The 13,585-nt window shown below is 41.8% G+C and overlaps 1 protein-coding gene across 2 annotated transcripts in view; it reads right to left on the bottom strand.

Moving 5' to 3' along the window:
* The window catches only part of gfra1a (gdnf family receptor alpha 1a), an 87,254-nt gene that overhangs the window by 68,615 nt on the left and 5,054 nt on the right, over nt 1–13,585 (bottom strand). Inside the window, exon 4 of one of the 2 annotated variants that reach the window (XM_070840841.1) lies at nt 4,599–4,769. The exons of the other annotated variant lie outside the window; for it this stretch is intronic. Coding sequence (XP_070696942.1) covers nt 4,599–4,769 — 171 coding nt within the window. The remainder of the gene's footprint in view (nt 1–4,598; nt 4,770–13,585) is intronic. 2 annotated transcript variants of the gene reach the window in all.

Raw genomic sequence — 13,585 nt, 5'->3', positions numbered from 1 at the left:
CCTCAATGATCTTTCCGTTACAGCAGCTGTTTAACTGAAATATTTCATCTTTGAGTGCATAACTGTTTCACTCCCCCCCCCCCCCCCCCCCCCCCCCACCACACCTCCCCCTTCTTCCCTTCTTTTCCCCTCCTTTTCTTTTCTGCTTATTTTATGCAGATTAGTTATATTTGCCTTATGAGGTGCAATAGGTTTTCTCCCCCCCAAAAAAATGCTAATTTCAAACATTTAACGCTGCGACAGAGCTAAATAATATATTTACCTCACAGCTCTGTTTCTAATTAATCATCAGTATTTTATATTAACGCTGTAAGAATTGAGCAAAGTTTCTAAGAATGGAATGAGAGGATAAGCGCTCTGGGCGTGGCCCTTCATAAGCTCCTCTGACTAAGAATGCTGATTTAAAATAAGCTCTCTCTTTCAGACAGTCATGACTCATTTGGTTCGGGAGGAGATTTTCCTCTTCCTCATTTAATGATAATGCTTCGTCCAAAAGACAGCGGGCCGGTGGCCAAATCTCCTGAGGAAGACGAGGCTACAAGATGATGACAGTGTGTTCTGGGTGGCAGAGAGAGAGAGAATATCGCAGGTTTGATCCCTGCTCCAACAATCATAGTCAGGGGTGTTAAACATGGTTTAAGATGCATGCTGTAACATGTATGGTTGTTATTTTTCTTTAATTACAGAAAAGCTGACATATACATGAATTCTTTTTTACTTCACATCATTCCCTTAATACATTTTGTGAACTTTAATCTTAATTTTGAATGTAAACTCTCAAACTATGATGAATACAGTTGAATTGTCCAATAAGAATTTACTGAATAACTAGGTGAGATAAATGTTTATTAAATACTTTTGGCGAGATAAATGTAAAGGAGCAAAAGTACAAAACTTCTGAATTGTAGCAGAAGTCTCTAGAAAATGGACAAACATAAATTAGCAGTTTCTCTGAACTGTGCTTAATTCTCTTCCTACACGGACTCTTTGGGACTGTCCTGAACTACACGACCAACTTACTTGACTTTTCATTCTGGCTGTTGTCTCAAACTGTCTATTGCCTTAGGAAGTGTAAAACTCAAACTCTTCTTATGATATCTTTTCCCACAAAAGAAACCTTTTCGGGTGGGTTCAAGGCACAGTTGAACTTCCTGGCTTAGCATTTCTTGGCAAAGCATTTCAACTTGCCTGAAAAATCAGTCCAGGGGCGAAGCTGATCTCAAATGGGTCTGGGTTTAATGCGGCATGGAGCTGTTCTTTGGGAATTCAATGCGTTCAGACAGAAAAAGAGAATTTCCTCACGGTGGCCAATGCAGTATAACACCATAATGATTATTTCTAAGGTTGTACAATTTAACCATCAGTCAAAAAGGCAGGTCTGGATTGCTTTTCAGAGGCTCTTCACTGAGATGACAGACCTGATCCAATCCAATGACACAGGCTTCAGCATGATATTAAAGACAGTCTGACTTACATGCAACATCCTCCTCTGTCATAATCTTCGACATTTCGTGGCAGAGCTGTTGGTCCCCCTTATGTGTCGTGCCCAGCTGGCAGCATTTATGTTTACTCTGTATTGTGATGCTTCATCTATTTTTTTGGGGGGGTGTTTTTTTTTGTTCCATTGATCTAGTTTTTGAGTGAGGTAAAAAAAATAAAATAAAATTAAGCCTCTGCCAAAATGGGAAGATTTTGATAATAATAAAGGGTCAGTTAACACCGTTCAGCTGACAGGCCACAGCAACTTTTGTTTTCTTCATTTAAGTGAATGGAGAAGGTCAGAAAACGATCATTACAATACAGAGAATGAGGTTTGATCTTACACAGATGCGCATTTAGTTTCTGTTCCACTGTTAACGCAAACAAGTGATACTCATAAAAAAGTAAGTTAAAGGCAATTCAGGAAGTCCATTTACTCGCTCTTTTTCAAATCCTCTCCACAGCGCCTTCCACGAAAAAGTATTACCTGGGACAATGAATCTTTTTAAATGACAATTCTGGAGAAACAGTATTTACAGTTAAGCCCTCGGCGGCATCCATATTCCTGTCAGAGAACAGAGGAATTGAAGTTTTTAATTAATCTGAACGCCAGCATCCCCGAGGACACACACGCGCACACAAATACTCATTCATTACACACACACACACACAAAGACAGACAGACACACCCACCCAGGCACAAACCGACACAATGCAGACTGTAGTAGGAGCATTTAGGCAGGCGGAGAGTGGCAGAGCGACACATCAACCTTTGCATAAATGGCTCTCTGAGACACTGGCAAACTAAAAGTGTCTGAAGAGGCACATAGAGCTTCTGTGCCCAACCCAAAGTACTAGAGTGTACTGTACCCAAAGTACTACACAGTGACGGACCACACATTTACATTGTCCCAGCTGCTCCCCCTCAGGCACCAGTAAACTGACAGAAACGGTGAGATTATGTGCACGCACAATACATCAGCTTTTAAGCATGTCAGTGCAACTACAGTGTGTACAATACCTTAACACTACCAGTTTACTCCACCATTCTTTGCATTGCAAGGCACAGCTTCTCTACTTCTATATTCGTGTTTACCTTTTGTTGTCACATTTACACTGTGGGCGTGTCGTCCTGAAAATTTGTTCTTGCTATTGTATCTAAGCAGCTACTGACAATGAGAGTAAAATTCCTTTTTAGGTGTCGCCATACTTGGCTCATAAAGTTGAATTTGATTCTGATCCTGGCTCGGCGGATGTTTTGTAAGGTCGCTGAAACTATGAGATTGTCCAGAGTGAGAAATACAAAAATTTAACAGTTTTTTTCCCCATTTAAATGTAGCAAAAAGTCTGGCAAAAAAATTCAAATAAAATGTGAATCACTTTCCATCAGTTACCACGATGTGATACTTGACACGTCTTATCAAGATTACACTCAGGTACTATATGGTATTTGCATCTCACCATTTTTTCATGCCATACTCTTTTTCACATCGGACAAATGTTAAAACAATTTTTTCCTGACATTTCCACTCACACATTTTAATGTGGAAATTAAATAAATATGCACTGCAGCAGGTGGATGGAAAAGCTCCTAGTGAAATTGAGAGAGAAAACGGCACGGAGACAGTGTGTGCAGCCCCCCAGGCTTTAGTCAGAACACACAATTCAGCATGATTCAGCCTCACAACCCTATTGATGTAATCTCCCCCTCAGCAAGACTTGCAGCAGAAAATGTGTGTTGCTAGTTTCTCCGCAAAAACGTGTGCACCCATACATGCTTAAGTGTACGTCTGTGGGTGGGTGTGTGTACATGCATTTGCCCGTGAGAAATGTTCATGTCTTTGCAGTCTGGTAAAAGAATCTACTAGTACGCCATGTGTCTTTATTCTGTGTGTGTGTGTGTGTGTGTCAACACTCTAAGCGCATATCTACACCAAAATTGAAATAATGCAGTTAATTACAAAATAATGACCAAATTCATTCACAAAGACATAGCAAGTTAACTTTTCGGCATTTTGTGATGCAGAATGAAATATTTCCCCCTCACCATCGCAGCCTGCAATAAGCTGTTTTTGGCCATAAAGCTAATGTAGCAGTCACAGACATTGACTGCCCTCTAAAATGGAAATTCATAAGCCAAAATGGCACAGTGGGAATATCAAAATATGACATATCCTCTGCTTCTTCTACTCCCCCCACCCTCACTTCTCACTGTCTCTTGCCACCTCCCCTTTCCATCCATCCCTCCCTCTCTTCTCCACAGTTTTTCAACAGAGAGCACATCTGCTGTAGAAACTCTTCTGAAGGACATGTCAACCCTCCCTGACACAGCTGACTAAGCAGACAGACGGACGGCCAGGCTAACGGTCTGACACCTTCCTCAGATGGTCCCATGGGAACCAAAATTTAAAACTGGCCTAATCTGATACCAAAGAGGCTAAAGTCAGTGTGAACAGATCAACAGATCCAGTCTCTCAACCCCAAGTATCTTTGGATCGGATGTGTTAAACTCTCAAGGTATTACACCATTATTTCAATCGTTACCTAAATAATTTGGTGCCGGCCTAGTTTGGATGCCTTCTGTTTCATCTACAACTACAGGTAGCAACCCAATGATATTGTTTTGTGGGTATAAACACAGATGATATATGATAACTAGCAGTTCTTCACGCTTGGAAAGTCCTGCATACCCAAAATGAGCCAAGAGCAAGCTGTGCACTCATGCTCTAATTCAGCTACTCCTACATGTGTTCTAATCTAGTCAGAACGCCAAAAAGTGCACATTATGAAAAACAGCATTTGTGATGCCCCCCCCCCCCAAAAACCACAGGGACTATAATCTAATTCTTGTTTTGCAATCTGTAAACTCATAAGATGACAAATGAATCACCAGCCACCAATTTAAACGATGTGTGTAACAATTGTGCAGTGTGACAACTGGACAAAGTTACAGAACTGTTTTTTACTACTTTTCTACCTTTATCTGTACCAAAGAAAACCAACTGCAGATACTGTAACAATCTGACATGGAAGTTTTATTCTGTGTTTGACTTTATCTCAAGAAAACAATCATGCACGATCAAACACACACACACACAAACACAACTCTATTTCATTACCCAGTATGGCCCAATTGGGATGAGCTCTCCTGTTTCTACTGGGGTCCTGTAGTTCCGTGGAGGAGGGGCTCCCTCTGCCCAGAGCGGGCTCTCTGCTCTGGGATACCCTGCCCTGGGCGCCCCCCCTTCCTGGAGCCGAAGTGGCGGAGCTGCTCCAAGGTTCCCCACCCTCTGTAAGAGATGCGCTTCATTCAGGACCACCAACCAACAGCCATCGGGAGTCATCGGGGTTCACAAAGGTCACAGGGAGGTCAAGACTCCAAATGATAAAAGGGGATACTCAGAGGTCAAAGGGTAGAGGTCAAACAAGAACCGGAAAGAGAGCATTCAGATCATTCAGCTGACGGGCAAAAGTCACATTCTGGGTGTTTTCCAGGTAGGCAAAGGTAAAGGTAGAAAGGGCACACAGGAGCAAGGTTTATAATGATTCCTGAGTTTCACAGAATTGTAAGACCAGCTCAGTACGCTGCACAGAGAATGAGGAAAAGAGGAATTGTTGCCTGAGGGAGTATAGTTCTTATCTGAAGCAGACATAGTGAGAAGAACCTTTTAGCTTTTTAATTCATTGTCAGTATGAATCTGGCGTAAAGTGGTTTGGATCGTGCTCTATAACTGCTCAGTGAGACTGCATGAGCACCACAACTGGAAGCAATCCTTTTTTTTTTTTCTTACCAAATCTAACGCTAACATCAAAGCAAGTGCAAGTGCTTTGAGTTCAAGCAAACAGCTGAACTGCGACAAAAGAACAGTTTGGGTGGTGTTTACCTAGATTACCCATTGACAAACTGCACGATCGGTGTGGTGAAAGATTGCTGTTTAGCCCACTTATGTGTGAAGAGAGTATACACACAACCAAATCGATCGAACAGTCACGCTAGCCTCACATGGAACGAGCCCAGAATAGAAGCATCTGAAGCTGCCTGGCAAATTGGGGGCATGCAGTTATAGATTTTTAGTTAAGAGGACGGTTGTGGATGAAACACATGCAAATTTATGTATCACTGCCCTCATTTAACATCTCTGAGAGCAAAGACTGGCACAGAACAAGAGCTCAGCTGGATGCTGTTTGCGTGTGTATGTGTGTTTTTGGGTGCCAGCGGGTGCATGCGTTCTCGCACTTGTGTGTGAGTGTGGGTGCGTGTACACTCTTGGTTCTTGGCTCCGTGCGTGCGTGTGTGTATGTATGCCTGTTTAAGGCTGTGTCGGCTTTTCAGGGATGCTGCTGTTCTGTGATCAAAAGAAGAAGCACAAAGGGAGAAGGGTGAGAAAAGGGGATGAGGCTATTATTCTCCACAGAGAGGCCTTTGTTAGTTAGAGACACTGCTTTAATCAGACACACTGTGGCCGCTGACAAGCATGATCATAAGGGACAGAGTGTTAATTCCAATTGACCAGTAGGGACCTTCAAAGTGCGTTAAGCAGGAAAATAAAATGTACACTGCTGTACCACTAGAAGGAAGGAAGTTCTGCAAAAATCTGCAAGACATTCACGATTCCCTGGAAAAGAGGTCCTTACACGTCCAATGCCTCACAAACATATGAAAAAAGAGCTTAGCCGGGCCACGGAGAGGTTGTGCACAAGCTTACCAAAATAACCTTTTCATGCATCAAGAACCAACTACAATGGACGCTGAAACGTATTAATCACATAACTAACACATCACTACATAATCAAGAATTTGGTGGAAGCTTGTTGCACAAGCAAAGAGAATAAACTAGAAGCCAATGGAACAAGAATGGAAAAGAACATCGCGATCACGCATTTATCTTTCTTTTTTCTTTTTAAATGGGAAATAATCATCAAAACAGAGCCTTGGCTTTTATGACTCCACAAATAAAGGGTGTAACAAAATAACCAGCGCTTTACAAAACGACAGAAACAACCAAATGTGGTGACAAAAACACTACAATTTATTAGCTCAACAACTCAGGCATTTCCATTGTTGGACAGTATTCCAACCAAATGCATAAATTCACAGCATGTATTGAATTAACAGCCTTGGCTTGTAAAGTCAAGTGTGATGTTACACTCTCTTCATAAAGATAACATCTGACTGTGAAAGCTGTCTCATGAATTTACACAACATCTACGATACAATAAGCTCCAGACTCAGTATAGCTCAGTCCAGTCTGGTTTACTTTGGCAGAGTATGAAATTCTATTTAAAAAAAAAAAAAAAAATGCACAAATGAAAGCCCTGACGGTCGGAGCCGAGGCAAGTTAATCCTGTGAGTTGACTGGGTGCAGCTGAGGGCTTACAGCAGCAGCTTAACACAAGGCCGTGGCTTTGGTGCACCTGCCAGTGGTCAGTCATGGCTCAGCCTGCCAAGCAAAACGCGACGTGACTATAACACTTCATAATTCAGTACACTGCGATCTTCTCTTAATTGCTTATTAATATAAGGTTGTTCGCCACATTTATATTTGTTTGAAAGTGTAAAGTGTGCAAACAGGCCGAGGCAGGATGTAAATCTAGGTGCAGACAAGCTTGCAAGCGTTGATTTGGTGATTTTGAGGGCCTAACATGCCGAGACATTCAGGTTCGAAATTGGTTAGATTTTGTCAAAAGTTCACATGTTTTTTTTTTCCGACACCATTTACAGGACTGTAATTCAGTGTGAAAGGGTTTTAAGCACATGCTATAACATAGTCACTGAAACAGCAGTAACATTCCCAAGTTTCAACCTCAATGTTAAGTCTGGTTGAAAGGTGAAGGGTTGTTTTAGATGTCTAGATTTCAAATAACCATAGTTTCACTTACAGGTAATTAGTGGGTAAACTGCCGCTCCGCTTCCAGCATGCAACATCTGCCCGTGTTTGCTTTGTTAACATGTATCTAAAATCAGTAGAAATATCTTTTCACACTGCATAAAAGAACTTCTAGCAATCACACCATGCAAAGTTTTACACCATACAGATACACTGCAAATTTGACTGTTAGTTCATATAAATAAATGTGCAATCCATCCTTTGTCAGTGAGTTTTTGCCCAATTACAAATGCACATGTATTCATATATAACTCTAGGTGTCTGCAGCTGTCTATGCGAAAAGTTAATTGTCCATATTTGCCTGCAGTATAAAACAGCTGGGGGGGGGGAGGCAGACCTGGCACACGCTCCCTCCCACTGATTTGAGCTGTCAACTGCATTTATTAACTATGATGAATCACCTCTCCACTTTACATCCAATCAAAGGCCTCTCAGAGGGACTCAAATCTGGTCACCTTTAACTAAATGATTTTCTTGGCCCATGGTGTGCCAGCCAGTGATTGGACTGGCAACCTGATGATATGGCTGCTGTTAGAATTATTCTGCCAGTGGCCCACAGCTGGATCAGCTGGCCACAGTGCGGTGAATTAAGTGGCCAGCTGACATGTAGCTGCATGGGGAAGGAGAATTTTAAATGACCTGGAGGAAATATAAAAATAAGTTCCACAATCAGGGAGACATGTAATATAAAGGTGTTCTCTTGACCTTGCCTTTGGATTAAATCTGAACCAGCTCCAGCCCCTGCTGCATAATATAGTACGTTTTACAATGCAAGCTGACAGCTACCACTGAATCAGAATAATCTTTCTTTCACAATGTAGATGGATTTTCCTTAAGCCTCGCCTTTCCTCCCAAACCACCACCAACTTCAATCCATCAATATTTAACTAAAAACACACTCGTACATCTCTTACAATCTCTGAACAGTTCACGTTACTGTATGTTAAAAATCAACTGTACAGAGATGAGACAAGGTCAGTGAAAACACAAATCCCCAACAGGCTGTGTCCTCTCAGAACACAGGAGTGGATCTCAGTCTGGAATTGTACACCTCAAACCTTGCTGAAGGATAAAGCCTTTGATCCCGGCCTGAGCGGAAGAGCTTGGTCGGAAAAGGAGAAGGGAACAAGGGAAAAAAAAAAAAGAGAAATCAATAGATTCTTGTAGACACAGCCTCAAGTTTCCAATCTAACACAGCGCCATATTGATTAGGTTTCATATGAGACAAGGCACAGGGACAGTAACGTCGGCAGTGGATTTGGGAGTCTTTAACAAAACAAACTCCAGTGCAGGGAACGGGACACCGAGATCTATAGGAGCAGGGTTTTTTTTTAATACACTGCAAACAGACGACATACTGTAGATGAGGACTTGCATGATGGATGGATGGATACAGTACAAGGATGGGTACCAGACACATGTCATGTCACTGTACTATAGAGAACTTACAGAGCAAAAAAAAAAAAAGACCAAAAGTCTACAGCCTCACTAGCATCACACGCCTGAAACAGAACTGTGGGGCAAATAGAAAAGAGAGAGAAAACTTAGCTGCCTTTTGCTCCCAAGGAGTAGAACACATGAAATGTAATGTTTATCCTGACGGTGGTGCCAGACCTGAATCGCATTAGCTGTACTCTTCTTCTTCTCTACTCAGCTCCTTGACCTTCAACATACGTTTGCTGATAACTTGTATTATGTTGTGTTTAGCTTGTTAGCCGGATCATTTCCAGCATGGTAGGATGCGATGTGAGCACTGACTCCAAGTACAGCTGAAACTGATTAGAATAATGCCATGTGTTAAAAGCCCTGTATCAAAAACTAAAAAGCTTGTTATTTTTGCACCAGAGCCCCAAAGTCACTATAATTAATCCTCTGGGGACAGTGAATGTATGTAACAGAAGACATATATTGACAGCATGGACTAAAGTGCCAGGCTGACGGATGGACCAACTGAGAAATATTGCTACCCTTAGAACATTAGCATCGCTAAAAAAGTTCTCTACGTATTTTTTTTTTTTTTTAGTTCTTCAACCTTGCAGGTTTTGTCTGAAAAAGGGGGGGGGGGGGTTGAACTGTAAACCAGTTTGACTATTCACCAACTGAAAAGCTGGAGGAGTACTCTGGAAAAGCCTCCAATTTTGAATTTAAAATTAAAGTTGCTGTCAGTCAGACAACACTGAGAGCTGCACTTGGTCTGTGATTGACAAGCAGAAAAGAAAAGCACCTCTTTTAATGATGCAGCTTAAATGAAATTTGCTTCAGGGAACTGAGTCATTTAGATTCCAAAGGTGAGGGACTAGCTTTCCGAAAAATGATGCAAGGTTTCTAAGCACATGGGTGAGGTCAGAAGTGCAAGATTATGACACCACAACCAAACCAGGAAACTCATGACTTCATCAAAGCTAATAGGAAAACAGTGTGGTGGGCAATGAGTAAGACTTTTCTTTTAGATTAAGATTTTCTGTTCCTGCAAGATTTGGGGGTTTGCCTGAAAACTGTCTCTAATAATCACAGTCCATCAGCTGTCCTCTGTGTGGTCTGTATTTACTCAGCCTCTCAGTGTGTATCATGCCTGATCGATAGGACTCGATAGTGCCAATCTGGATCCGATGTATCAGACTGGTGCATCACTATGTTATGAGGCTTAAAAAAATTCAATAAAAAATGACGCAACGCCCACTCCTATAACTTCTCCAAAATAAACACTACATCTGCTTGGTGGCAAACAGTGTAGGACTGTTTATATCCACAGCAACTCCTAGCTACAAATACATTTAACTGAATAAGCGTGAAGCGGGGAATGGCAGAAAAAAAAAAAAAAAAAGAGCGAGTGTGCTCAGCCAACCAACTCTGGATAAATAAGGGTAGAAAAATAAAGTTAAGAGAACAGGCAAGATACTCTCTCTCCAAAAGATACAGCACAATAAATTATGTTTCTACCTCTGTAACTCCTCTGCATTCCCTCCCTGACTCTATCTGGCGCTCACATAAACACACACATAGACGCAGGAACACACACACACACACAAACACAAGCAAGGAAAGAGATAGCAGTAGACACTCTTATCTCTAAACATTGGCAGCTCATAATGAGAGTGACTTCCTCTGCAGCCAGTGGTTGAGTGGTGCTGACAGCCTCTCAGCCCTGCGTGGCAAGCCAGGGGGATTTGAAGCGCTGCCTTGGCTTGACAGCCGGGGCCACGCACTTACAGATGTTTTCACACTCACGACACACACACATACTGTATATATATACATATATATATACACACATACATGCACACATCGCTGCAACTCCGCTTCAAGGTTGACTTCAGTAGTAGGAGGGAGGAGGACATGATGTGTTTGAAGTCTTGACACATGGAAGAGACACAATATTGAGCTTTGGCGTATTGGGGCTTATGAGTGGTGAGTGGGTGATATACAGAGAGCTGCTGTACCAGCCAACTGGGAAGAGGACAGAGCTTAAGGAGAGAGTTTAAGCCAAACAGACATCAATACATAGCGACAGGGGAAGAAAAAAAATTCATTGCAAGCCAGAGAACACAGTTTCTGAACATTTCAAACATGCACAGGTTGGAGATAAATAGCTCCAACGCTCAGGAAAATCTGTCTAGATTTAGTTGCATTTAAGTAACAGCTACCGATGCCCTTGACATGAAAGGACAGGGAAAGACACGGAGGAGAAAGGGTTTAGAGAAGTTTAAAAATTCTGTCTGCTGGCTGCATACTATGCTGTAAATTTCAGACGCTGCCCTGTTTACTACAAAGTTTTGAAGTACAAACAGTGGTTTAAGATAAGTGCTGCCAACCTAAATGCTATATTATCACTTCAAAACTGCTAAACAACTGAAAAAGGTCAGTCAGGCCAGGCCGGAGTGAAAATGATAGCTGTATAAACTCATCCATATTCATAGGTCATACCTCTGGGATTCTGTGATATTCTTATCCGTTTTCACCCACTGCCACCCCATCATTTCACCACAGCTGCTGTATTTACGTTAAGTCACTTTTGGCTGCTGCCCAGACTGTCGATTACGGGCCGTGTCACTTTTTGCCCCATGTTACATTTCTCTCACCTCCCATTGTACTCTTGCAAAATGACAATTGGCACGCACGCGAAAATGTAATTTATCTGCAAACAGTGCAATCATGCACCGTAATCTTGCCAACATGTTTTGAAACTAGTTCAAATCACCCATTTCCCAGATTCCCCCAGATGGAGATGTGTTTTTCTTCTTTTTTTTTTTTCTTTAATGTCAAGCATACCTCAGTTGTGCTTTGGCACAAACAAAATATACAGGAGGAAAAAAAAAAAGAAAAATAGAGGTCACGATGATGGAGAGAGCTGGGCATGCGATACCTTTTTAGACATTCAAGTGCTGAAAAACAAGATGATGCAGAAGAACAGGAAGTCGCAAATGAAGTGGAGAAATGTTTTGAAAGAGACACGAAAAGTACCTGGAACAGCAAGAGTTCATGAATACTGTAATACAAAACTACCCAGGCTGTGTATTCATCCATTTCCCACACTGCTTTGATTTTCCTAGCGGCCTGGGCCAAATGGTGTGGCAGTAATTCCAAGTCCACTTTAATCTCAGAATAATGCTCTCTGTTTCTGTGTTGCACCCTCCTGCATGGATCAGTGACTCATAAACATGGGCAACTGGTGAAGAGAAGGGCAAGCCATTTCATCTCAACCCTGCTCTCTCCTTCCTCGAAGCCTATGTGAACTCATGCGGTGCGATAAAAAACGTATTGCTTTTGCTGCTCGGCGTGATGACTACCTTTTTTTTTGTTTACTGATTTCCGAAACTGGCATCTTACTAGCACCTCTCTAAGGTCAGAGAAAGGCCACAAACCAAATTGTGCAGATATTCTGCATACTCAGATAACTAAAATTCCACACGTGCAAACATTTGTGCAGATGTAGCTTTTCATGCAGGCATACTTCTGTGTGTTATGTGTGCTTCTATGTGCTCGAGCGTTGGTCGCAAAGCTTCCGCGGGCAGTAGAAGAACTCACTGAGCCCCTTAATGAACTGAAACAGAGACATCAGGACAGGTAGAGAAATAGAGGATGAGAGAAAAGGCGAGCGGACTGAACACAGGAACATTTTGTTGGGAGAGGAAATTGCGGAGAGCAATCAACAGCCCGAAGAGAAGTGGAATGGAAATCATGAGCAGACACAGGTGCACTTACTTGGTTATAACCTCATATGCAGTGAGGCTTGCTTACTTCCACCACCACTACTGATGTGTTAAATAGGCTTTAAATATTTCCTGTACTACAGTTCACATTCACAGCCTCCGCATTTACAGATGTCACAAAAAACGAATATATGACAAATAGAGGTAACATCGTGTCTGTAGAATCTATGAAAGCTGTAACCTGAGTAAAAAAATCCAATCTTTCCATTAGTTGTTGTATGTATGCTGTAAACTCATCTATTGAATCATTACATCAAGTTACAGGGAGAGATGGCGGTGTTGCTGGTCCTGCATCACTTCCAGCTACTTCCAAGCAGCAAAGATTTGCTAATCAGAGGAGACATGGCGAGCCATGAAAACAGACAAGATGGCTTTCAATCTGTATTGCTGCTGAAGTCCGTTTAGAACTGGTGGCAATCTGAAATCTGTAAAGACGTGACAGCGCTGACAGCATGCTGACATGATTCTTCCTAAACATTCATGATAATCAAAACAACACATTTAAAGGACTGTGGAGCCAGCTTTATAGTTACAGTACTTCTAGCTATTTTGCCAACACTTTGCCCATATTCCATGTCCCTAAAAGTACTGCTGAGGAATTAACCATTGCAGAAAAGTGAGTTGTTCACACTGAGACTCACTAGACTCAAAGCCAGAGGTAGAGGCCTCTGCCCCCGGTAAAGATCTGAAAATAATAAGCAGAATTTACACCCTGATGTCTCTGTGTTTTTTTCACTAAAGATTCACTGAGAGTTGATTATTTGAATTTCTATTTTGTCAGTGTCTTATACATATTCTATCCAATATGTCTTTAATTATTTAGAATATTTCTGTTTACAAACTCAAACCTTTGAGAGCCACTTCCAGAGTTTAAATCTTAATCCCTGTGTTCTTCGACAGTTTTCTAAGAATCAGCACAGACAACGCATGTATCCATTTATTTGTCCACATCAGCTGCACATACAGTATATTTGTGCGGCCAAGACGGCACCCTCCGTGTCTCTCTAA

Source organism: Pempheris klunzingeri, chromosome 12, assembly GCF_042242105.1.
Source record: "Pempheris klunzingeri isolate RE-2024b chromosome 12, fPemKlu1.hap1, whole genome shotgun sequence".
NCBI lineage: Eukaryota > Metazoa > Chordata > Actinopteri > Acropomatiformes > Pempheridae > Pempheris > Pempheris klunzingeri.
Note: the sequence above shows the minus strand (reverse complement) of the source record. Positions and strands in the feature narration are given on the sequence as shown.